A 26,399-nucleotide genomic window follows, 5' to 3' on the forward strand; every position below is an offset into this window, starting at 1 on the left:
AGTATTCTTGGAAGCTGGTTCATCCCACAGATAAATTCTGTAACAAGGATTGTCCTGGAACAGCAGAAGAGTATGAGAGAGCCACCCGGTACAACTACACCAGTGAAGAGAAGTTTGCATTTGTGGAGGTAGGTGCCAACTGTACAAGAGTAAGAACAAGTGAGGGATGGTTTCCTGTCCACGTTTCTCAGGTCTGTGCAAGCCACACAGCTGCACCTGTGAGTGCAGCAAATGCAGTTTCGTGGGATTGTGTGTTATTAAGGATATCAAGAGGTCAGGAGTGGAAACAGAGCCTGCCAAGGGACAGGGGCTGTTTGCAAGAAACTAGTGGTGTAAATGCTTTCCTTAGCTTGTTGTGATCTGTAAAGCAGCTAACAAAATAATTAGCCTCCTAATTACTGGACCTAAGTTGCTTGAGTAGAATTAATTTAGTCCCAAATTGTCTTATTGTTGAATTTATGGACTTTTTCATACAATGGAAAGCTAGCAAGTATATCTGGTTTTAATTTTCACTTCAGGTAATTGCCATGATCAAAGGTCTGCAAGTGCTGATGGGCCGGATGGAGAGTGTCTTCAACCAAGCCATCCGCAACACGATCTACGCAGCCCTGCAGGACTTCGCCCAGGTGACCCTCCGAGAGCCCCTCCGACAGGCAGTCAGAAAGAAGAAGAACGTTCTGATCAGGTCAGTCTGTCCGACTTGAATGTAATACAAAGCCCACATTTGTACTGTGTAAGCATGTGGCCTTACATAAACCTCATGGTAGACATAGCTTGGGCCAGCAACCAAGGTAACTTTTGGGCATGACCCCCCCCAGTAACGACAACGTACGTCCTCACCTCAGAGACTTTTCCTCCCATGTAAGCACAGCAGTGATTATTTTCATCTTGAAGTAAAATCAAGCTTAAGCACTACTTTCCCTCTCCTACCCACTCCAGCGTCCTTCAGGCAATTCGGAAAACAATCTGTGACTGGGAGGGAGGTCGAGAGCCTCCAAATGATCCTTGCCTGAGAGGTGAGAAGGATCCTAAAGGTGGATTTGATATTAAAGTCCCACGACGAGCTGTAGGACCATCAAGTACGCAGGTAGGTAAATCTCATGTCTAGGAAATTAGTGGCCTTAGACCCATGTAGGAGTCTCCCATCCAGCTGTTTCTGTGGTCTCTGACACAAAGTCTTCATGCTCTTGTGTGTTAAGTGTTGCTTTGATGCCTAGTTCATTGTATAGTTCCCAAAGCCTCCCTTTTTACAGCTGTAATTACTTCTAGCTTGGAATGGTGGTGTCTTATGGATGCAGAGAGTAGTAGCCACCTGGGAGAAGTGTTATTATTTTGTTGCAGAACACCATGGCTGTGTGCAGTGGTGTCTCACTGGAGATGGTAACTTTGTGTTAACTTTCTTCAAAGCTTTACATGGTGCGGACCATGCTGGAGTCCCTCATAGCAGACAAGAGTGGTTCAAAGAAAACTCTGAGGAGCAGCTTGGATGGGCCAATAGTCTTGGCCATTGAGGAGTTCCACAAGCAGTCCTTCTTCTTCACCCACCTTCTCAACATCAGTGGTAAGCTTATGGCAGGTGAAGGCTTAAATCCAACTCTTGTATGCTCAGACAGGCAGAGGCAGAGATCATCTTTGCTCCTCATTGGCCAATGCAGAAGATTTTCCTTGATTTTTCTCAAATGTTCTACTTCTGCCTGGTACAGGCACGTTTCTGGGTAGTAATCATTATGTGAATAGAAATGAGTCATCAGTAGCAAATAACTGCAACTGGTAGTTTAGTTTCTAGGACTGGAGTTTTCTTTCCATCCCAGACAAACTTCTGAGCCAGTGGGCACAGAAGAAATCTTCCAGAATAACTCTGAGCCAATGAAATGTTCTCCCTGGCGGTCTAGAGCAAAAGGAACAATCCCTTCTTTCTTCTTCCATTACAAAGTGCTCAGACAGGCTGGACGTGGTCTGGGTTTAAAAACAGAGACATCCCAGAAAAATACTGCACACTCAAACCCAGTCCAGTATGAGGCTGCAGCAGCTGCCTCCTCTGCCTGCTGTGCACCTCCCTCGCTGCCATCCCTGTGGGGGTAACATGGGTGCCCTCCCTCTGGGGAAATCTCTGCCTTTCAGAAGCGCTGCAGCAGTGCTGCGACCTGTCCCAGCTCTGGTTTCGGGAGTTCTTCCTGGAGCTGACCATGGGCCGCCGCATCCAGTTCCCTATCGAAATGTCCATGCCCTGGATCCTCACGGACCATATTCTGGAAACCAAAGAACCCTCCATGATGGAGTAAGAGCCGATGGGCTGTGGTGGGACACTGCATGTGCAGGGGGGCTTTGGATTTTGTTGTGGGGAAGGGGGGGCTGGTGATGAGCAGTCTCTTTGACATGGAGAGGAAATAGGTGTTTCTTGACTTGCTGGGATATTAATGTGTGCTGTATGAACACCTCGTTCGCAGACGCATGTGGGTGGCCTCCTGGCACTGGCATGCATTTAATGTGCTGGAAACCAGCAGTTGGCAGCTGCTGTGTTCAGAGGTGGGCACAACTTGGTAGTACTGTCATCTGCATGCAGCATTCAGACAGCATGTGCAACTACAGCAATGTGGGCCCTGGCTAAGGCACCTAAACACTTCTTTTTTTATATATAAGTTATAAATGATGAGAGGAATTGCTGTTGTATATGTGTAATTATGTTCATATTATCTTCTGTATCAGGAAAACACTGTTTTCCATTTTACAGCCACTGTCAGGGCACTCTGTGGAGTGAGGACAGCATGAAAGCTTTCTAAAGAGCAGAGAAGAAGCAAGTGTTGATTGAACAAGTCACAATTAGCTCAAATCCAGATGTGTTCTAGCTGCTTCCAGCAACTCTGACATAGGGAGCAAGAAGGAATATTTGAGGGCCTGGAGTGGGTGGATGTGATAGGGTTGAAATCAGAGAAAAGCTGTATTTTGCACCAAGCCAGGCACATGCACTGGCTGCCATTTGTGCTGTTCCAAGGTTAATTTAAGACGTGATCTGTCTTCTCATCCTCAGGTATGTACTGTACCCCTTGGACCTCTACAATGACAGTGCATACTATGCCTTGACCAAGTTTAAGAAGCAGTTCCTATATGATGAAATTGAAGCTGAAGTAAGTTCTCTTCATCTTTATTGTATGGAAAGAGCTCGCTTGGGTCACATTGCCCTGTTTGACAGCCCAACCTACCAGTTCAGTGAATTCATTATAGGTATCTCCTGAAAAAAATACCTCATCAGACTGAGAAGTTTTCAGAAGATCAGAGTTTCCTGAGAGCTTTACAGACTACACTGCCTAACAGCTTCAGCTCAGCTGTACCCGTGGGGAGCAGTGCCAGCCACAGGCTGCCAGACACTGGGGGTATGGGCAAGGCTGTCAGGTGGGCATGTTATGTGACATCAGAGGAAAATGAGAAACTGGAGATCCCCGAGACAAAAGGATGATTTGGGATGGGGGAGCAGGACCTGCAATAACATTTAGAAACTGTAAGAGGAAACATAACTGCAATTTTCTGCTTACCATTGGCATGTGAGAACTGCAGTGCAGCTTTTAGGTGGCGTGACATACATGTGTGTATTAAATTAGAGCTCTGTATTGAGTTGTACTGATCTTGCATGCATGGGAAGGAGCTGCTCTGTGTTGGTGACACTCTCATGATGTCTTGTTTTTCCTCCCCCAGGTGAATTTGTGCTTTGATCAATTTGTGTACAAGCTGGCAGATCAGATCTTTGCCTATTATAAAGCAATGGCTGGCAGGTAGGAGAACCTGACTGCTGCTGCTGAGCTGCATCCAAACTGCTCTTAACCCAAAGTTCTCCCTCAGGGAGTAGCCATTGCAAGCAGACATAACAAAATAAATCGTCCCTGTCCCATATAGCTGGCTATTCATGTCAGACCAGTGTAGAATGGCAAAATGAATTAGTGATGGCAAGGAGACGTGGTTAAAAGTAAAAAAAAAAATAGTAATTGACATCCTAAGTAGCTGTCTGAGTACAGTTTGTGAGAACAGCAGAAAAATCAAACTGAGCCTACTGAAGACATGTCCTTGCTTGACTTTGTGTACCAGGCAGATGAGAAGCGGAAGCTTCCCACCTCTAAGAAAGGGGAATACACACTTGCCCTCCCCCTAGGAAAGCAGCAGCACTTAGAAAGAACAGAAGGGTGCTTAGTGTCTTGGGCCACACATCAGACCAGCTGGCTCTTGGACTTCTGCAGAGGCACTTGCTCCCTCTGCAAGTGGGGAGATAGGCCCTTTGTGACATTTCCTTCTGACCATGTAAAGAACATAGATGAACTCTAATGAGAGTCCTCTTCTCCTGTCCCCAAAGGTGAACTCTGCAAGGAGTTTTGTCTATAGGTCACATTTGGCCTTAGAGGAGAGCAATCGCCATCAGCAGCCAAATATTCCCACAGCAGATCCTCAGGGAAGGGAGCCCACCTGTGGGAACACCCCAGTACCTGGCACTACTGATATCATTCAGCACAGTCTTTTATCTTTTTGAATGTTTTAGCCATAAAAGCCAAGAATAATGGGCAACAGCATGGCAGTCCCCAGATAACAACCACTGCTCTGTGATTTAGTAGTGAACATTAGTATGTGGACATTTCCTGGCATTCAGAGTGAGATAAAAAGAGGGATGAAAGGAAAAGATCCAGAGAGGAACTGATAGTGTATGTTTCTTATTTTTCAGTGTTTTATTGGACAAACGTTTCCGGGCCGAATGTAAAAACTATGGGGTGATTATTCCATACCCACCATCCAACCGCTACGAAACACTGCTCAAGCAGAGGCATGTCCAGGTACAGTGCAAGCAGTAGACTCCAGTACTCATTGTTTATTGTCCTTTTGTTGGGGTCTGGCATCCTAGTGCTGGGCTCAGTTGAGGTCAATGCTGGAATGAGAAGTACTGAACCTCTTTTCTTGACACACTGTGTTCAGGACGTGGGTGTGAGGGGAAAATGAGTTATGGTCCACATTTCCTTCTTTCCCTCTTAAGTAATGGTAAACTCAGCCGAGGTGTTTGCATCACCACTTTCATTTAAACAAACTTGGATGTTTGGGTTCAATTTGTGTCTGTTTTAAAAAACAATAACTTTTAAAAAAGGTACCTTTTCACCATCTGTATATAACATGCAAATATCCTCTCTTCTTTTCCCAGTTGCTGGGTAGATCAATTGACCTGAACAGGCTCATTACCCAGCGTATCTCAGCAGCGATGTACAAATCGTTAGACCAGGCCATTAGCCGCTTTGAGAGTGAGGACCTGACATCCATAGTGGTAAGAACTGTTATTGACTGCAAGTATGAATAGAAAGAGTGATATACTGCTATGAGTACAACAGCCAACTGTCTTCCACTACAAGTCCCACCTACAGTAGGTTTCAGTCAGCCATGTATTCTCCTTTGTGCTGAGTCTTTCCACTTATGCAGCTTTAATTGCATTATTATTGGATCATTAATTATCTGAGAAAATCATAAGGTGACAGACAGCAGTTAGATTTTGCAGAACACATGTAAGAGAGTTCTGTAGCCTGGGAAAAGGAAATCTTGACTTTAATTCCCCCGATGGATAAAGGTGGCTGAGACATCATCTGTATGTGTACAGGATTTGCTGTCTTTGATATGTTACAGGAGCATCAGAGTCAAGTAGTGCAAAATTACCGGTTTGCACCTTTGAAAGATTCTGATGTGAAAGCCAGCCACTCCTCAGTGGGGAACAAATTTATTTTGCTTCCTGCAGGCTTAGGAGATCCTGGACCAGGAGCCCCTTGTGTAGAAGTGTAATTGGCCTCAGCTATTGAGTTAAACTGGTATCTTCAGTTTTTGTTACATCCTCACCTGGAAGATTCTGTGTGGATGTGGATCCACACATGTGGATTTCCCTGGCAATTAAATCAGCTGTTTCTATTGTCATCTTGGTAATATGTTGCATTTGCTGCTCTTTTATCTGCTGCAGGAACTGGAGTGGCTCTTGGAAATAAATCGCCTGACTCACAGGTTGCTGTGCAAGCACATGACTTTGGACAGCTTTGATGCCATGTTCCGAGAGGCCAACCACAACGTCTCTGCGCCCTACGGGCGCATCACCCTCCACGTTTTCTGGGAGCTCAATTTTGACTTTCTACCCAACTACTGTTACAATGGATCCACCAACAGGTGAGGAGGAAAAGTGAGGTGGAGCACCTGAATACCCTGCTTCATAAAATTCGCATGCATTGCCATGAATCCCTATGGGATGCAACAGTTACAGTTAAAATTAACTTAAAGCCCACCAGTGCCCCTTGGTCTTGAAACCGTTAGTAACAAATTCAAGCAACGAAGTTGGACAACAATTGTAAGCAGCTGAGCTTGCTTGATTGAGAGGGCTGGCTTACTGATCAGCAAAGCCATAGTAGCTGCTCATATGTGGGTTTTTTGCCTGCCCCAACCTCACCTTTGGTAGGTTAAACTGACATTTTACACCACCAATAGATTGGGGCAGGAGTTTCCCTTCCAGTTGTGCAGCTCTGGTGATGAATTGCCAATTAGCCTGCAGCTGCAGCTCACCCCATGCTGAACCATGTCTGCACTCAACACAGCTAATGGGCTCTGACCTTTTTCCTCCCCATCTCCCGTGCCCGGCACAGGTTTGTGAGGACAGCAATCCCGTTCACGCAGGAACCCCAGCGGGACAAGCCAGCCAACGTTCAGCCATATTACCTCTACGGATCCAAGGTCAGTCAATGAGCCACGGCAGCCAGAAGGGGTGGATGTTGGAACTATTTATTTAGGAGGAAAGAAATGCAAGAGCGGGTCCATTAACAGAATGTCGGGTGCCAATGTGCAGGGTCATGTTGCTGCGTGAAAACAAAAAGCCATGCAAGAAGCAGATTCCCTGTGCTTTTGCTATTGCTTTCCCATGTTCTTCTCCATACTTGCCTGTGTTAGGAGATGCTGACACTGCTCTGTGCTCAGTGTTGGCACTAAGACCAAGTCGCATCCATCTAAAGGTGCAGAGAGGGGATCCTCCCTGAGGAAGGTACCACTTCAGGAATCCCATTTGTAGTTCAAAATGGGAATTACTAAAATACTCGTGTGAGCAAACACAGACTACTTAATGCTGACAAAAAGCTCTTTAGTCAGGCTGTGCTGACTGTTTATACAAGCGTTTTGAGGGCTCGGGGTGTGATGCTCATGGAGGATCACTCAAGTGTGAAACTGCTTGAGTGAAGTTTATTTCTTGTGCACATTGATTGATGACTCTGAAGTGAACCTACAGCACAGATGCAGATTAGCTAACGACACTGCAGTCAGCCAAGCCTGGCTGTTCCCACACAGCTGACTTAGTTTATTTTTAAGAAAAGAAATGAGAATATTTTTTGTCACTTGACAAAAATCTTTCTCCCTGTGACCATTGTCCCCACCTCATGTCCTACCCTGGGACAAACCACCCATGTGACACACAGCCAGTCCTGTTGGCAGGAGCTGGGAAAGAGCAGCATGAGCCGAACTTCTAAGCAGGGTCTGCCTTTATTTTGCTCTCACTGAAGGCCATGCTGTGGCAAGATGGCTCTTTTATCATCGCTGTTTTTATAGGAAAAAAAGCAGTGGGGGGAGCTATACGGACTCTCCCTTATGAAACTGGAGCTCCTCATTAGCACAGTGGTCATGGGGACTTCCAGAAGCTCCTCTCTCAGTCCGTCGTTCAGCGGCCCCTCTGCTGAGCTGCTCCCTTCTCCCACTTCTTCGGGGCTGGCATCAGGATGCTTCAGCCTTGCAGCCCGGTGGCATCTTGCAGACCAGAACTGCAGGCAGCCATAAGCCAGGAGAGCAACGAAGCAGAGAAGCAGCAGGCTGCTCACCATCCACATGGAGGTGGTAGGTTCATGCTTCGAGCCACCAAACACCAGGGGAGGTTTGTCTAGGGTGTGGAAGGTGGTGCAGTGGTTGCTGGAGGGGTATGAGTTCTTGCACGTGATGCAGAGGACGTAGATGGTGGATGGGGTAAGTCGGTGGAGGACGAGGGAGCTGAGGGGGTGAGGAACTCGCTCCTCACGGTGGAAGTTTTGGCGTAAATAGCCAGCGAAGACGCTGTTCCAGTTGGGGCGGTACATGACATGGTAGTAGTTCTCTGGACAGGGTTTGTTCATGGCCCAGGAGACGGTGGCGCTGGTGTAAGTGATGTTGTGCACTTCGATATTCATCGTGCTCCTGAAACCAGATGTAGGGAGAGGCTGAGTTTCCCACTTTGTGTAGAGGCTCGAAGGCCACTGATGTCAGAGAAGTCTCTCCACAAGCTTTACTAGCCCTAAATGGGGCTCAGGACTATGCCTGACAACCTTAGATTAAATGCTAGATTTCAAATAGCTAAAGTTACAAAAGTTGAATCATGCTGGTGCCCAGACTACTGTATCACCTTACTTCATAATGAAAAAACCCAACTGGAATATAGGGCATACTTTATGCTCTAGATTTTTAAAAAATCTCATCTTTCTGACTAGTTGTCTATCCTGGAAGCTTTTTTTTGCTTGTTTCCCATGGAATAGAAAGGGTACTGCAAGTGTGAGTAACATAAACGGATCATTAATCTCCATAGCTCCAGCTTGCCTTGCAGAGCTGTCAGTAGATATTTTGATTTTACACCTGAATGCCATTTTAAAAGCTGCATAATGATTGATTCACTGGTTTAAGCTATTGCTGGATTTTCTGTACCTAACTTGTTGCCTAATAGAGTAGAAACTCTTTCTGCTCCTACAGCATCTCATACTGGAATATCAGGACTTTAAATGTGAAATCTAGAGGCTGGTGAAATATAAAATCAGTGCCTTTAGGGAAGTACAAATATATGAATAGCAGGTACAAAAAGCTCTCCCCCAGATAAAGGACACTAACTACTAACAAATTACTGTTCAGCAACAGCCACAAATTGCTTCAGTACATCACTCATTAGAACCCCAAAGTGCTCTCTGAGCCTCTCCCAACTGAGGAGCTGAGAGCTCTGAGCAGGAGCTGCATGCAATAGCCCTGGTTTCTTTTTTCCTTCCTTTTTTTTTCCTTGCTTCTAAGATAACTAACTTTCCTTTAATTTGCTCAAGAAGCAGTTCATCTTAACGATTGCTTTAACCATTCTTCTGTGAAGAGGAGAACAGCCCATGTGCCCATCAGTGAGCCCTCCCAGAGCCACAGGTAGCCGCTTACCTCCCCGGGCAGGTCTGCGGTGGCCCGTCGGTGCTGGTGAGCAGCGTGGCCACAGGCAGGTAGCGCCTTCCCCTCTTCCCACTGCTCGCCTCTCTCCTGCCTCTGCTCAATCCCTTCCCCGCGTGCTGCCTTGTATTATACCCGTCTGGGGCTCCGTCATCTCTCACCATAGCAACCAATAAAAAAGGATGGGCAGGGATCTTTCAAGTGATTTGGGAATGTTATTCCTGAAAGCTTCTGCCTGTGAGAAGTATGTGTCTGAGGCGGAAAAAGCAAGCCAGGTAGTTTTGTTTGCTGGCTCGTTTGGGTTGCTTGGGGTTTTCTCTTTTTTTGCCCTGGTCCTCAGGCACGTGGCAGAAAGTCCATGATCTTGCCCCACAGTACACATTGATAGGTTGGTCTTTAATTCTGTGATGATCTTCAATTGCACATCTAAACTACTGATTTAAACCAATGCCAGCAAGCAGTAGATTTTCACCACTGAGTGATAGGAGCTGGGTGTTCAAAGACCTCGACCTCGTGCTGAAGTCCTGTGGGATTAAGCCAGGGTCTCCTTTGGCTGCCCTTGCCTTATCAGTAGGGTACTTGGGGGATGTCCCCTGTCAGCCTGGTGAGAAGGCAGGAGGGAGAGACAAAGCCGGTGCCAGTGATGTTCAGGAGAGCAGCTCCGGTCTGTGGCCAGGAGGGGACAGATATGGCACTGGGGACAGATGTGGCACTGGGGCTGGTAAGGAGAGGCACTGAACAAATGACTTGCTGCTCTCTGAAACCAAAATGTGTTTGGGAGAGGAATTTTCCAAGAAAAAATGATCGTTTGGGGTCTGGAGTTACTCATTACATATCGTTCTTGCAAAGGTGCTTGCGGTGTTTCAAAGATCTAAATACCTACCGTGGTGAGAGGATGCAAACTGCATCAGGAGGGTATAGTACAAGCCTGGGGATATATGTTACCCTTGCTTTGGATTTACATTTTGTAGTTCTGTGTGCTTCGAGTTTCATCTTCCAAGGTCTGTATTCCCTTCTGTCTCTGTGAGTGAGCTGCTCCTGCCAGTGAGCTGAAAACTAGGAGCTGAGATGAAAATAATTAGGGACAGGGATGGAAATGGAAGTGCTCCCAAGTGGCTTCCTGCTGTTTACATAGCTTTGTCCTGCTTACAAGAGCAGAGGGAGAGAGAGCTCTTAGCTGGTCCCATGCTGAGAGTAAAGTACATCCCTGCCTGGAGGGAGAGAGCTGAGGATATAAATCCATGCTTCAGAAAGGTGGATTACATGAGGCAGTAACATGAGAGAGCTGCTTTCTTACAGCACTTGGGTTGTTGAGTTTATCAGCGTTCACAGTTGCTTCGTAATTAAATTTCAGTTGTTGACAAATAAGATGTGTTAGCAGGAAGAAAGGAAACCAAGGAAGATGGGAATAGCTGGATTAGGCCACGAAAGGGTCCTGCTGACCCTTCTTCATACAGTGATAATCCCGTTAGCTCAAAGGAAGACACAGCAAAGCTTTCACCACGTTGGTATAGCCTGCTCTCAAAATCAAGCTTGTACACTGGTGATGAGCTTGAGATTCTCATTTCCCAGGATGAGAAGATGCCAAAACTGTTCCAGTGCTAGGACTGCTCCAGCGCTGGTGTTCCCCATAACATATCTGCAGGTGGAGCTGGCTGTGGTCCAGCCTGGGACCCTCACTCCTCAGCACAGGATGCAAACCACAGGTGCTCCAGCAGCCATCAGAAACCGAGCCATTTTCTGCCATTCAGCCACTTGTAATAAGCAGCAGGTAGCCAGGTCCCCTACAAAGAAGCTGCAAAATTACCACCAACCCACTAATTACTGCTCATTAACCACTTCTTAGCTCTGTAAATGCTTTAGATTGGCCTTCATTTATGTATTCTCATGAATGCTTCTGTTTTTCTTGGAACTGCCGGACACAGGGTTATGCCAGACTCACTGGAAATCCCCATTTCCTTCCCCTGGCTGGATTTGTCCCCCCTTTTTTTAAACAACCATGCAGGCAGATGTAACCTGGAGGACAGAGCCTGCTGCTGGCACTTTTAAAAATAGTGATGGTGTGTGAATGGGATGGAGCTGTGCTATTTTCTGTTGCCATGTCTGCAGCGGCGGCACCAAGGCGTTAAGGAGATGCGGTGGCTGCGTGGTGGTGTTGGAGCGGGGGCTGCTGATCCCCTCCAGCAGACTGTGTGGGCTGTGCTGCCCAGCCTGCCATGGCCATCGGCTCGTTGTAAGGAACAGCAGTGTGTACAGTCACCAGAAATCAGCGGTCGGTGTAGCGAGGCGTCATGCTGGGACACGGGATATATACCGACTCAGCCTCTGCACACAGAGCACACACAGACACAGCCTCAATACAGTATATAAACATGCCTTCCGCGCTGTACGTGTCCTCTCCATCCCAGCTAGGGACTGTGTTGGGATTTTTTGCATGAAGGTCTGCAGCAGCTGGCTGACAGAGCTGAATATGGTAACAGCTTCACAGGGAGAGTGAAGTCTGCTCGTGGCCCGGGAAGGAACCAGGCCATATTCAGGCTGTCCAGCTGGAGACCCTTCTCTGACAGTTCTGGTCAGAATTGTTTTTCATGTTCACAGACACCATCTCAGCTGTCACACTGAAGTGAGGTTGGCTGGGAGCCTGGACTAAAATATTCCTCTTTCATTAGCTCTTCAGTTTCCTGGCACAGGCAGTACTATCTGTTGTCTCCCTCTGATCTGTTTTATCAGATCAGCCCTTCCCTGCCTTTGCCCAGGTGAGCTCAGACAGGTATGGGTGATGGCCAAGAAAAAAACTCAAAGACATGGAAATGTGCTGTGTTTTACTTCATTTGTTGCTGAATATGCTCCAGAGCATCCATAGTAACCTCATGAGCTCCCAAAACAATATGGAAACCATCCTCATATGCTCCAAAGTAATGGCTGCCCCTGAGACCTGGATGCAGAGTGGGACACCTGGGCTCCATGAGACACTGGGAACTTTGCCCCATGCTGCAAATCCCAGCCTGCCAGCACTCCCAACCTCCTGGCACCAAAACCTGCTCATTTGGCCCCAAACCAAAGGTGAGGCAAACCTCCACAGTGTCTACAGCAGCTGCTGCTCATGAGAATGGCAAAAGCTCTCGAGAGGGGGTGAGATTGGGAGCTTTGCTCCAGCTCTCCAAGGGGGTGGAAGCAGCCACCCAGCGCGGGGGAGCGAGCCGTGCCGTGCAGCCAGCTTGTACCTTCAGCTGTTTCGTCTTAAAATACCCACTGGTGTCATTTTTTACATCCTACAGTCTTTACCCCAAGCTGTGTATCTCACCCTTAAATGGAGTTATATTTTTAATTGCTGGCAGAGTATTATTATTAGATGCAAGCCTGCTGCTAATGTGCTGTGTGGCTCTGCAGAGCTTGATGAACCTACCTCATCTTGCAGACAGGCGGGGATGAATCATCCCGCTCATCTGCAGCCAATGCACGTCCTAAAATGTGTCTTCTCCCAATCAGGCTTATTGCTGGGAGCCCCACTTGAGGGAAAAGCCCGCTTGAAAGCTGCTCTCCAGCCCCATTATCCTGCTGAGAGGTGAGGGAGTGCTGTGAGGTGGGCGACTGCAAGGCAGCATCGACTGCTCATTGCCTGTACAGAGAATGTCAGCCCCTTTGGAGGGAAACTCTGACCAGTTGCTCCACAACTGGTTACTGGTGGTAGCCCAGCTCAGAGGACAGTGTTTGCGCAAAAAGAAGACCTGCCTCCCAGCCGTGGAGTAGCCAAAGAGGCTTCCAGAAATAAGCTTGGATTCATGAGCCCACTGAAGGGGGGTATTTGGTTGCTCCCCCTAGTCTGGATGAGCCACCAGTGTCCTATCTGTCCAGCACAGGGCCACCAGGATGATAGAGTGGAACACCTTCCTTATGAGGAGAGGCTGAGGGAGCTGGGCCTCTTTAGCTTGGAGAAAGGGAGACTGAGGGGTGACCTAATTAATGTTTATAAATATGTAAAGGGTGAGAGTCAGGAGGACAGAGCCAGGCTCTTCTCAGTGTTGACAGCAATAGGACAAGGGGCAACGGGTACAAACTGGGGCATAGGAGGTTCCATGTGAACAGAAGGAAAACCTTTCTCACTGTGAGGGTGACGGAGCCCTGGGACAGGCTGCCCAGAGAGGTTGGGTAGTCTCCTTCTCTGGAGACATTCAAAACCCACCTGTTATTCAGCTGTGTCAGTGTGTGTGTCTGGTGGCTTTGGATCAGTCTCTACCAAACATATTTTTGAAGACTTGGTTACATAGGGATGCAGATAGAAACAAAGCAGGATGCTCAAACACCATTCTCTTAGCAGGAGTTGGCATCCAAGGAGCTTTGAAAACAGGCTTCTGTCCACCCAAATGCCGCAGTTGAAGGCATAAATAATTTTGAGACTCTGGCCCATACTTACTCAGGGCCCTTTTGTTTAGTGATGTTTGTTTGATGAGAAAAAAGAGTTCATGCTTGTTGAGAATGAGCACACTACAGGCTTTCTAACTAATATCATAGAATCATAGAATGGTCTGGGTTGGAAGGGACCCCGAGGATCACAGAGTTCCAACCCCCCTGCCACAGGCAGGGCCACCAACCTTCAGGCCTGGAGCTACACAAGGTTGCCCAGGGCCCCATTCAACCTGGCCTTGAACACCTCCAGGGATGGGGTACCCACCACCTCTCTGATCAGCCTGTTCCAGCCCCTCACCACTCTCTCTGTAAAGAACTTCCCCCCAATGTCTGATCTAAACCTTCCCCCCTTTAGCTTTAATCCATGCCCCCTTGTCCTGCTAGCTCTGCTAGCTCTTTCAAAAACCACCTAGGAACAGTAGGCAATAAGCTGCTAGACCAGAGTGGCAGGGCTGTAGCAAAATGAGGGACAATTAATTAATTGTTTAAAGCAACTGACAGGTTTATGGAAGAGCAATCACTACATCGGTCACTGGAATTCTCTATCACAGAGCAGAAGAAAGTAATTCTCTGATTCTTATGAAATTACTTCACTTTGTAATTCATTAGTAACTCAAATGGAGTGATAAAGTAAATCTCGAGGAAGTGAGTCAGAACTGGAGGACAACCCAAGCCTTCAGCTGGCTGTACTGCAGATGCTGGAAGCACCAGTGTTGGAGGACTGACCACGTTTTGCCCTGTTGCACTACTTCACCCCTTGCTGCCTTCACCCTGAGCTCTTGCATGCTCTGGTCCCTCCGTGCTCTGGGCTCTGTGGCTGGCAGGGAAGGGAATCCCTGTCCAGTGAGGTCTGCAGTCAGGGAAGGATGTGGGAGGATGCCTCTTACAGGCAGCATTCACAAAGCCAGCCTTGCACGGCACAATTGGGGTACAGCTTCATTTGGTTCCTTACCCTTGTTTAAGAAAGGATCTGCCAGTAAGTGTGAGCCAGGGGTTTGGCTGTGTTTTGCTGGAAGGGGCACTTCCTGCCAAAGTCTTTTAAAGAATGTTCATTTTTTTGCTGTTTACTGAGGCTGCAGTTATAGCTGTCATGGGGGGAGACAGCAGCCCTTCTCTGCTGGGCTGAGTCATGACGCCAGCACTGGTATCACAGAGCCCAGGCCAAGCATGTGGTGTCTCAGCTAAATCTGATTATCAGGATTTTTTTTCCGGATCACACAAGTGAATTAATTCCCCCTACTTCTGTCTCCCTCACACCAAATGGATCCTAGAAATGTTCCAGAGATAAAACATTGCAATGATTTCCAGATTTCCAAGATTACACTCATAGAGAACATTCATCGAAATCACTTTCCATTTTCTGCTGCTAAAAATTGGGAGGGGTGCTGAGCCCTGGATACTCTTTTCCCTAGACCAGGGTTAGATTCTCACCCTTTTCACAGTCCCATGGAGATGTCTGTTAAGTACAGAGGGTTCTGTAGAGTTTTGCAGGGTGCTAAAGGATTTTTCTATGAATCTTCCAACTGTCCTTAGGAGCAGATGCTGCAGTTCCTACTTTTCTTAATAAGCCTCATTTAAAGCAAGTGCCCATAGGGAAAAAAAATGTATGTCTGGTTAGCAGTATATAAAGCTTCATATAAAGGTAGTAAAGTAGAGAAGAATTTGGCTTTGAAGAAGCAAAGGTCTAGTGAACTGAAATCTCTGATCAGGAATGGATGGGAGAGTAAATTTCCTTGGAAATGAAAGTGGTGTTGGCACATAGGAGGATAATAAACCTTGTGACGTGCCAGTGTGTTGAGATTGGATTATGTCTGACTACATAGGAAGAAAAGTAATCTCTTCACCACAGTAAGTAGAAAAAATGGGAATTGTCATGGGTACAATTATTTCTCCTTCCCTATCTTAAAAATTATTTGAAGTGATGGAATATAATACAGTGATAAGAGAGTTACTTGCAGGTCTGGTAAATGCTTCTGTCTAACACTCCCTGTGTTTCATTTCCTCAGCCTCTCAACATTGCCTACAGTCACATCTATAGCTCCTACCGCAATTTTGTGGGGCCGCCTCATTTCAAGACGATCTGCAGGCTTCTTGGCTATCAAGGGATCGCGGTGGTCATGGAAGAGCTGCTGAAGATCGTCAAGAGCCTGGTAATTCTGAGCCTAACACTGGCCATGGAGAAACCTCAATGCCTGGAAAGGCACAGGTTGGACAGCCTAGGCTTTGGGTTCAGGGTGTTCCCATGTGGGTGCCTCTGTGTCCCTTCATCTACACTGAATCACTTGTATTAGCGGTGTGACTTTCACTGTTGCTGAGGAATCCCACTGATTCCCGTGGGATGACGGAGTGTTAACTGCGATCAGCCACCTACCTCTGGGGGGTGGTGGAGTTGGTATGCTGCTTTGCTAAAAGCTAGTGAGGCTTTATAAGGGAATTCCTGCTATGGGTGAGTCCTTATTGAAGCCACACCATCCATTTCCATCAGATACCCAGAAGCCAGGCTGCCAATAGCCCTTCTGCTTTCTTGTCCTCTTCTTTTTCAGAAGAGACATTTTTGAGGTCCTGCTTTTCTACTGAAACCCTTGCTTTACTGGAAAGATGATTTTCACTCATTATAAATATTTAAATTCTGTTTGACTGCAATGATGTCATTTTGAACCTGTCTCAAAAGCAACATAAAACTGAGATTCTGCAGCATATATCGTTTCCCTACTCTAAGCACCATCGTTACTGAAGGTGTAATTTGTGTCACTTAGCTGAGAATGCTGGAGCTGGTGAGCAAGATAAGACAGCATTCAGCACAAAGACAAAGATTTTGTGTTTTGCTAAATAGTTTAGTGCATATTCCCATATAATGTGTCTATGGGACGCAGGTGTATAACTCCAGGTGACAGCAAGAGCTTTCAACTAACAAATGTACTTTGCTGTTGTCTACATTAGTTCACAAAAATCAGATCTGCAGAAACTTGTTGTACATGCATGTAAATTCTTTTCTAAGTGCACATTCCTCAGGTGGAAGGAGCATTTCCTGCACTGGGGAATGACTCCTGAATTGCTTTTTGGGTTTGGAGCACAAGTCCAGCTGGATCCTGAGACTAAGCCTTGTTTGGATTTCAGCTGCAAACAGTGCAAACACAGCAAGCTGTATTTTGAAGTTGAAAATCCCTGCAGCTGTGATATATTATTTGGGAGGAAGCTGTAGAAGCACTCTTAACTCTATACACTCAGGCTGAATTTTTTATTTGGCTTAATTTACCAAATTAAGCAAGTTCTTCTTGGACTCCAGCTGAAGTTTCACCCTGTGCTGTCATATGTGGACCTGTCCACAACTGGTTCTCTTTCAAAACCAATACCAAGAGACTCACTGGTTCCAGTTTAACCTTCCTTTCTCTCCGATAGCTACAAGGCACCATCCTGCAGTATGTGAAGACTCTGATTGAAGTAATGCCCAAGATATGCCGCTTGCCAAGACATGAATATGGTTCTCCAGGTGGGTGCTACAGCTAGGTGCTTGAGCAGAGCTTGCTCATGTGTTGGTACAGCATTTCCTGAAGCACACACAGGGAATTAAACAAGGTTTGACACCCGACTTGTCAGTGCAACATGCAGCAAGGCTCACTGAGATACTGTCAGCTGTTGTGCTGTGGACACCAGAACATGTATAGGAGACTTTTCCAGGAGATCTCCTGTTGGAAATTCCCCTTAAAACACACAGATGACTGACAAGGGAATGGCTTCTGGTAGCTTATGTTTTGTTTTCAGGATTTTGAGAGGTTTTCTTATTGTGGGTTCACAGATATTTTGCAAAAGCTCTACTTAGTTGATATGAAGATTGTTTTGCAGCGTGATTGCAGTCTGCCACTGAGCTCAATGGGGAAACTGGTGTATGTGAGTCGGCACCAGGACATCTATTACAGTCTTGAAACTTTTTTTTCCACTGATAGGGAAATCTAAGGACTTCATATGAATTAGTCCCTTTTTCTCAAGGGTTACTGAAAGCAGGATAAGACGCTGATGCTCGTTGTCACCAATGCCACTCTACAGCTACAACTTGTAATTTGCAGTTAAGGAAACACCAACCTCTGATTGTTTTTTGTCCAAGTCATCAGAGGGTGATTCTGGTCTTGTTTTTCTGACTGTCCTTCCTTGTCTTTTAAGGAATCCTGGAGTTTTTCCACCATCAGCTGAAGGACATCATTGAGTATGCAGAGCTGAAGACCGACGTGTTCCAGAGCCTCAGAGAAGTGGGCAATGCCATTCTCTTCTGCCTCCTTATCGAGCAGGCTTTGGTAAGGCAAAACCCCCTGCACCAACAGATTGCACTTGAAATTACCAGCTCAAGAGTATAAGTGGAAGTGGGTTCTCCAGCAGAAGAGTATGGGAAATGTTTTCTTTCCAGCTTCTCATGTGCTTAGGGTCTCTCTGGGACTCTTACTAGGGTCCACAGGCATGTCCATGGGGATGGTGTGCATTGGTGCTCGGTCACTGACATCTGGGATTGCTGAAGGAGAATCTGAATACTGGAAGATCTAGATTTAATTCTTGGATCCAAAGCTACCCCATATTTGCCCTTCTCAGAAATAAAACCAAGTGAGGCTTATTTCTAGATTGTAAGCTCTTTGGGGCAGGGATCATTACCTTTCTATACACATACTTGTACAGCGAGAAGGAGATTTGAGCCCCTTGCTCTTTTGGGGTGCCAGTGCAATGGAATACTGGTTCTAATGGCAATAAGGATAAAGAAATCCAACAGGAAGGAAATCTCAGAAGCTGATCATATATATCCTGTGATTTTCCTTCACTGAAAGCCTAGCTGGAGTGACAGCTTGGTATTGCACCCTGCACAAGTGTTTTGCATGTACAGAAGTCTCAGCCTCTCAGCTGATGTGATGCCCTTTCTGGTGTGGGGCAAAGGCTATGACCAAGTGCCACACATCTTCCTATCGTCTAGTTTACTTCATAATGAATTTATCTCTCAGTTTGTCCTAGAGACAACTGAGGAACGTTCAGCAACGCAATTTTGCATTAAAAATGCACATTTCATGTCATAACGGTTTAAGAAGGGTTGTATGAGTTTTTCCAGAAATATTTCAGAAAGACTTCCCAAGTGTAAGATTCAAAGCAAAGCCAGAAAGTTTTGTTCAGAACAAAACCAGAAGAAAGTTAAAAAATCCAACTATAGAGCACAGGGAAAAACAAAAATCTCTGCATATCCTCAAAATGTTTATTTCTGCCCTTGCCTTTCCATTTTAACTCCAGATATAGAGACTTTTAGCTCCTGATATGGTGTATCAAACACATTCAGTGGGCAGAAGTTGCTTATGATTAAAAAAAAACTGGAGAGATGTATAGCACACACTGGCTTTATTTTATAGAATGACCAGAGTTGCCACCTATATCTCAGTGTTGATGTACTACTGCATTTGCCTTTTTTGTCCCATCTTTAAAAGGACACTTAAGAAACATGGTGGTTTCTTTTAGAAATCCTTCATTTCAATGCAAAAAATGTGTATTTTAGAACAGCAGAAAACAAAGAAAAGAAGATGGTAAGAATTTGGGGGTCCCTTTAGGAAGGCTGCATCTGCCCACTCTCCATGCCAGCTAAAGTCTCTCCCTCTCCACTCCCAAATTCTTCCACACAGAAATAGAGTCAGAATATAAAGCCATGTTGCACACAGCAGGCACTGGTTCTCACTCACTGGAAGATGTCAGATGCATGGAGCCATCACCTAACAAGATTTTCCCTCTAATGGAACTCTTATGCAGCACAAGCAATTGCTTTTACAGTGCAGTTATCTTCATAGCTGTCAGAATGATCTAAGGCTGGTGGTATTTGCTGGCAGAGGCTGCTCTAGTGAAGATGTGCAGTCTGCTCCATTCTACCCCCTTTTTTTGTTTAAATTTGAGGAATGAGAGGTTGCTTAGGACTAAATTTCTGAGCGGAATTCTTACATTCAGGTAATGGGCCTTGGGAAGGAGATCTATTAATAACATGGCTAATTTGGGGACAGGTATCAGGTGAATGCAGGCTGCAAACGGTGAAAATGCTCTCTTATCAGAGGGAAGCAGCAGTGAAAGGACATTCATCTAGGAACCAATAGTGTTTTGCAAACAAAATAACCAAGGTGATAGGCACACACCAGTAGCATCAGCATCTCTGTACCCATGGAGGGACGCCGGGCTGTTCCTGTCCCTCCAGCACTGTGTCACAAACTGCACTCCCACAAACTCGCTCTCATCCCAGCATCCATATGCCAGTACAGCCTCCTGCAGCTCCATGCTACACTGTCCTCTTGGCTGGAAGGTGGGGTATCCACCCCTGCATCCCAGACAGACCCAGCCAAGTCATTCCATCTGGCCCTGAGTACCTTCTGCTGCGCTGTCATGAGCTGCTTTCGAGTGTGTCTAAATCTCCACAGTAAGCTCAGAACTGGAAGCATGTCCTAGAACTAGACTTTGGTAGGAGCAAACTAGTGCCTTGTTGTGACGCAATGCCTCTGTGTTACACAGCTTTGGTTCCCTCGCTGCTCTTTCCCATTGCAGACTCGTATACAATGTACTGTCAGCCATCGCTCCTCAGTCTCCACCTGCCTATTTCTAGGTTTCTCCTCCTTGTGCATCTGTGTTTGGGATTATTTTTTCTCAAGTGCATCGGCATGCATTCTCTCAGGTGGCATCTCATGATGTTATTCCTCTCTGGACTTCTGTATTATTCTCCCTGGTGCCTGTGCCACTGGGATTCTGATCTGACAGCACTGGCTGAGAACACCATATGAACAACCAAATTGTTTCAGACCAACCTATTACATTACCTATTTGCAGTAGAGCAACGCAGCAGCGTATTTTGTGTGCACACGTCCTAAAATAGTTAAGCCAAAGGGTAATTTCTACCTGGGCACTCTCTGTAAAAAATAAATCAGGGTGAGATGAAACTGATACCTTCATGTTCTTTACCTCTTCTTACTTGCAGTGTTAGTAAGAGGGACAGAAAAGAAATACAAAGTTCTGGCCTTGTACAGGCAGGAAGTAATGTCTCTGGGTTATGGAGACTGCCTGGCTTAAGTGGAGAGGCATTTCTTCCAGTTTCAATTCATTTAAGTTCAGACCACTGGAGTTACTACTGAGCTGGGTTGGATTTGAATAGGTGCTGTAGACATGAATTGTTGTAGCGTTGCCCAGGTCCCTGAGCCATACACTCAACCCCTGTAGGTATTTTTTAACTTACTTTATCTTTCTTTCTTCCTGCCTCAGTCCCAGGAAGAAGTTTGTGATTTGCTGCATGCTGCTCCCTTCCAAAATATTTTGCCCAGGGTCTACATCAAAGGTAAGAAGCTGAGAGGGAAGCAGTGGACAGACTCAGAGGTCTCTGCCCAGAAGCTGTTTCTCTCCCATCTCTGCTGGGGGTTTGTTCTGGCCCTGCTTCCCCCTCCAAATAGATAAGTGGATACAGCCCAAAGTCAGGTGGAAGCAAATGCCAAGGGTGCATTTTCTATAGCCTAGTTACACAGTGAAACCTTAGTCAGTTTGGGGGTTCCCTTAAGGTTTTAAAGCCATTTTGCAGCCTCTTTGAAGAGTGACAGCATGAAATGTCCATCTCAACAGGAGTGATCAGTAACAGGGACATGCTTTTGGACATGTGTGATTTAAGCTGCTGCTGAGACTGCAATCGCACATCCCTCCCTTCTCTGCATCACTGGTTTCCTCATTTGCTGTCGGTTTGGCTCACTGATCCAAAGGCTCGTTGGATGGTTGCTGGGGGGCAGCTCTGAGCAAACTCGGCGGAAACTGCGGGTCTCCACTTCCTCCTCTCATTTCACTGTTTGCTGCTCGCTTGACAGAAGGAGAACGCTTGGAGGTGCGCATGAAGCGTCTCGAAGCCAAGTATGCCCCACTTCACCTGGTTCCCTTAATAGAGAGGCTGGGCACTCCGCAGGTAAGGATTTCATTGAAAGGGATGGCTGTTGAAAGTTGGTAGCAGTCCCCAGGTGGCCTGTTTGGCCTCGGGACAGGGATCCTTTTCTTTCTTTTATTTTTTTTTTTCCTTTTTTTTTTTTTCTCTTTTTTTCCCAAATCATCAATTGTACAAGAAAATCAGAGTCCTTGCCCTGGCAGACACTTTGAAGGGATATTTGTGAGCGGTTCCAGAGATGGTGTGTAGCTGCCTCCAGTCTGGATTGCTGGCTGGGAGCTGAAAGGCAAGCATGCTAGAAACCAGCTCAGTATGAACAGCTTGGAAAAAAATCTTTCCTCTTCACTTTAAAAAGATGGAGAATCTCTGGGGTGGTTCAAGGGGAAACTTTGCAGGGCTGTCCCTGACTCAACCAATTGCCATCACTTTGGGGAATTTCATTTTAGGTTGCCATGTGGTGTATTTTTTAAGCTCATCCCTGTCAAGGAATACATCTGAGAATGGTTCCCCTCCTAGCACATGCTTAGAGCTTCAGCACATGCTTAAAATTACAGCTCCATTTAAGTGTCTTCTTGAGGTGGGGCTCAGCTTGGGAAAGATCTCTTTTGTGCAGATATTGAATGCTGTTAAAAATATCTTTGTAGACTGATCAATGCAGTGGGCAAAATTTGAGGACCATTGATATCAAAAGCCAAACTTCCACTGCCTGCTTAGTGGGGTTGATGGGATAAAAATAATTCAAAGTATTAATGAATCAATGCCCTTTTCCTGTAACCTACTGCCAAGGGAATGGAACAAACACATAGATGTAGGCAGTAACAGATCTGTGGCAGGCAGAGAGATGATAATATCTTTTTTCTTGTTTTTTTCTGATGGATCAAGGACATTTTGAACTTTGCTCCATTGGAAACCATATGAAATAAATAAATGTGGCCATGTAATTGAGGGCTTTGTCTTACTTCATAGACACTTCTCTCACTTCCCATTGGCTTCCTTTTAAAGGACACACTCGAGAAAAAGAATTCACCTCTGTGTTTTTGTGTCTTTGTGTTGGTCTTTCTATCTCTCCTTCTTTCCATGCAAAATCATCATTGAAATCTGCTATTAGAGTCCACTCGTTGCTTACCCCTGCCAGAGATATGATGATGATGAAAACAAAAGGTATTTCATGTCCTGCTAAAAGTTAATTTTTCTGTAAACTCCCAACATGCATCACACAGGTACAGTTGAGTACCAGACCTTTTTTGAGCTCGGGTGTAAATGAACATATGAGTCACTTTCTCTAGGTGCCTTCATAGCTTCTAAGCTTGCTCTGTATGCAGTTTTGGACATGCATTTTGGAAATGCAGTTTTGGACACAGGCCATACAGGAGTTTTTCTTGCAGAAAGCATAAGTGCCTTTGAGTGACTGTCCAGAATCTGAACAGAAGTTGCCTCTTCCAAAAGGTGGCCCTATGCATTTCACATTGTTACGTGCTGTGAAAGGGCTGAGCCAGAGGCTGCTGTAGCTAGTGGGGACCTGTCAGTGTTTGCAGGCTTTGGGTACGGCGCTCACAACCTTGCCAGTTAGCAGGCTGTAGAAGAGGTAGGGCCAAGCTGAATTTGTGTGATGGCAGAAAACCCGTTGGTTGTAAATAATTTGTATTGTATTGGGAATCCAGCTGTTTGATAGGTGATTCATAAAGAACTAGCAAGGTCAAAGTGGTTCACTACAGGAATCCTCTCCCTTTTAATGCTGATCGTAGGGCTATTTAGTAAGGTTGGTCCATCTGATTTTTTTCACTGGAAGAGGGAAGCCTTGCCTTTTGAAGACACAGGGAATCACTGAGCCAGCACAGTAGCATCCTTTGACAATTCATCTCAAGAGCACCCTTCCACTCCTGATCTTAGAAAGCAGTGCCACCCCAGACTGTGAGGCAGATCTGGCTACAAGACCAATAGCTCTCCAGCTGCCTTCACCGTGTTAGGTATCTACTAGGTAGTAGTCCTGTATCAAAGACTGGTCCTATGGTGATGGATTTTAGAACCAAATTTTGTCTGAATGTGCATACCTGAGTGGCACCACATCCTTTGAAAGCCAGATACAACCCTTTCTAGATGCAGAATATTGCTTCAGAAACAGTGTACTGAGATCATTGGACTAATTTATTCTCAAAGGTACCTATTCTGTCCCTGTATCTTGGCAAACAGTAATGCTAACACCTCATTTCTCTGTGAAAGGGCTGTACTTCTACTGTGTCCCCAATTGCCATCACAGAGTAGTGTGTGCAGAGCTTGGAGCAGGTGAGGAGAGAGAAAGCATACAGCCCTTAGCTATAAAAACAAGCTGGGTAAAATAAATCTTTACTTGCTAAGCAAACATATGCAAGTGTGTGCCATGAAACTAGTGATACCATTCCTGCATTTAACAGATCCAGGCGTCCCAGACCCAATCCAGCTTCTGCACAGCATTACAGATTTCCTTTGGTATTTGCTATTAGTTGAACATTAATTAATCAGAGATTTACAGAATGTCCTTGAAATTGTGGCACAAGCAGGAATTGTAATGCTTCTCATTTCAATAGCCACCAAACTAAAAATTTTTGCTTACTGCCAGCATAAACTAATAGTCAGGAAGGGAGATGTTCAGGCATGTTCATGGTTTTTTACACTAGAATAAAGATGCCCCAAGTATATCAAGCATAATTCATGTTCTTCATGTCTGGCCAGGACACATGCCTGCCTGGTGTACCAGATGCTCTGAGCCCCCATTATGATTCTGATCAGGCATTACAGGGAGAGCTGGAAAGGGAGCAAATGCTTAGAAACTACTTAAAGCTCCAGGAAGTCCCCTGGGCTAGGCAGGGGGTCATTAAATGTCGTGTTTGCTCTGCATGCCTCTGCCAAAGTGGAGAGAGGGGTAAAAGGCTCTGTCTGTGGGGCCAGGGCGCTGTGGCAGCTGCTCATCTACCAGGTGAGCACAGCAGAGCTGGAGCCTCCCACCTCCACGGGCATGATTCTAACAGCACTCAGCTCCCATTTCCCATGTTATTTTTGGCAGCACTGCAAAGAGACATCGATAATGCCACTGGAAACAGCAAGCAATGAGGCAGCTAAGAGGACATCAGGGCAGCAAGCAACCTCTGTGCTGGCAGCCCAGCCCTGTTCAGTGGGGTCAGTGCTCCCATGCCAGCCCCACTTGGTTATTTAAAATACCCTTTCCTTTTTCTCCAGGGGAGCTGTGGGGCTGAAATGAAGTCAATTCTCTCTTAATTTTCCTCTAATGTAAAACCCAAATGAACTCTGCCCAATGGAGCCATTCCAGATTTGTATGTACATCTGAGCACAGATGTCACAGAAATTCTCTACACATGTAAAACTTCCACATCTGGAAAAAAATATTTGACTTCCTTATAAACTACAGGTTTTCCAGTATTAAGGTTCCAGTGGCTTCTCATTTTCCTCAGAGCTGTTTAGTTCCATCTATGAAAGAAATCAAGAAAGCCATAGGAATAAGCTATCTACATTTCAAAGAGATGATGGCAATGTCCAGGGAAGGAAAACGTCCCTGTTCTGCCTTTTATTTTCATAATCTTCAGATGTTATGAAATTAAACCCATCAATGCTGAGTAGCACTGATAGAACAAAACCATGCTAGCAGAATTAAGGATCAGTGTTTCTGATCAGAGCTTTGCCTTCAACTTTTGTTCTCTGACGTACGTAGTTATTTCAAAATACACTTAGGTTGGTGAAATATAATTGAGCACAATATTAAGTCTTCTTCCGTTTGAGGGATGAGTATGCTCTGGTGGGGAGTGCCATGGGAACAGCCATCAGAGGTAAGGTTGGACCTTGCATGGGATGTGTGTCAACTTTGAAAGAGCTGGGGAAGCATTAAGTCCAGCAAGACTCCATCTGTATTACATTGTCACTTCTGTTTCTTTGGTTGTCCTCCTCCTCAGCAAATAGCCATCGCCCGGGAGGGTGACTTGCTGACCAAGGAGCGGTTGTGCTGCGGCCTGTCCATGTTCGAGGTCATCCTGACACGAATTCGGAGCTACCTGCAGGACCCAATTTGGCGTGGGCCACCCCCGACGAACGGGGTCATGCATGTGGACGAGTGCGTGGAGTTTCACCGGCTCTGGAGTGCCATGCAGTTTGTGTACTGCATCCCCGTGGGCACCAACGAGTTCACTGCAGAGTGAGTGTCAGACGGCTCTGCCCCTAGCGCTGCTCATGGGCTGGCAAGACCAGCAAAACCCCTGAGATGCCCTCAGCTGCAGCCATAGCCTCAGCCACGGTAGAGGGGGAACAAAGGACTTTTGTTTTGCATGGACATAAAGAGATGCCCAGAGAGCTTTCTGTGTGAACAGCTGGGAAAATGAACAATGTAAAGGGACATGCCCAAGGTGACATGCAGAAAGAGATATGTAGGTGGGCCAGTGACCTAAGTCAGAGGGTAGGTTCTCATCCATTTTGCCCTGTGATGCACCCTGCAGCCGTGGTGTAATTCCACCTGTCTCCTCTGAGTTCATTTTCTCTAGGTGTATACCCACTCTCTAGGAGTAGGACCGAATCTGATTTCCCTAGGAATTCACCAAAGAAAGTTCCTGGTGCCGTGTTAGGACTTCTCTTACCTAACTCTATCCTGTCATCTCTCCCTGCCCCATCATCTTGTCCTCCTTCCAGGCAGTGCTTTGGAGATGGTCTGAACTGGGCAGGTTGCTCCATCATTGTTCTCCTTGGACAGCAACGGCGCTTTGACCTCTTTGACTTCTGCTACCACCTGCTGAAGGTGCAGAGGCAGGATGGAAAGGATGAAATCATAAAAAACGTGGTAAGTGGAAGGGTGAGGTCTCGAAGCACCTGCACCAGCACATTTGTCTCTCTGTTTTCTATCTTGCTTTGT

The 26,399-nt window shown here is 46.1% G+C and overlaps 2 protein-coding genes across 3 annotated transcripts in view; one reads left to right on the top strand and one right to left on the bottom strand.

Annotated features, from left to right (window-relative positions):
* CYFIP2 (cytoplasmic FMR1 interacting protein 2) overlaps positions 1 to 26,399 on the top strand; it is a gene marked incomplete at both ends in the record, with an annotated part of 42,969 nt that overhangs the window by 15,910 nt on the left and 660 nt on the right. For both annotated transcript variants that reach the window (XM_084268852.1, XM_084268853.1), the window contains 18 exons: positions 3 to 128; positions 519 to 685; positions 940 to 1,087; positions 1,408 to 1,561; positions 2,122 to 2,278; positions 3,029 to 3,125; positions 3,691 to 3,767; positions 4,703 to 4,811; positions 5,171 to 5,290; positions 5,969 to 6,168; positions 6,639 to 6,726; positions 15,609 to 15,752; positions 17,002 to 17,092; positions 17,761 to 17,891; positions 20,854 to 20,926; positions 21,441 to 21,535; positions 25,453 to 25,691; positions 26,180 to 26,327. In XM_084268852.1, the coding sequence (XP_084124978.1) occupies positions 3 to 128; positions 519 to 685; positions 940 to 1,087; positions 1,408 to 1,561; positions 2,122 to 2,278; positions 3,029 to 3,125; positions 3,691 to 3,767; positions 4,703 to 4,811; positions 5,171 to 5,290; positions 5,969 to 6,168; positions 6,639 to 6,726; positions 15,609 to 15,752; positions 17,002 to 17,092; positions 17,761 to 17,891; positions 20,854 to 20,926; positions 21,441 to 21,535; positions 25,453 to 25,691; positions 26,180 to 26,327 (2,364 nt within the window). The remainder of the gene's footprint in view (positions 1 to 2; positions 129 to 518; positions 686 to 939; positions 1,088 to 1,407; positions 1,562 to 2,121; positions 2,279 to 3,028; positions 3,126 to 3,690; positions 3,768 to 4,702; positions 4,812 to 5,170; positions 5,291 to 5,968; positions 6,169 to 6,638; positions 6,727 to 15,608; positions 15,753 to 17,001; positions 17,093 to 17,760; positions 17,892 to 20,853; positions 20,927 to 21,440; positions 21,536 to 25,452; positions 25,692 to 26,179; positions 26,328 to 26,399) is intronic.
* FNDC9 (fibronectin type III domain containing 9) lies at positions 7,533 to 8,195 on the bottom strand (the record flags this gene model as incomplete). The annotated part of the gene is made up of 1 exon (XM_084268806.1): positions 7,533 to 8,195. The coding sequence occupies one exon, from the start codon at positions 8,193 to 8,195 to the stop codon at positions 7,533 to 7,535; it is 663 nt and encodes a 220-aa protein (XP_084124932.1).

The sequence above is a fragment of the Gallinula chloropus genome (assembly GCF_964237585.1).
Source record: "Gallinula chloropus genome assembly, chromosome: 10".
In the NCBI taxonomy this organism is placed as follows: Eukaryota; Metazoa; Chordata; class Aves; order Gruiformes; family Rallidae; genus Gallinula; species Gallinula chloropus.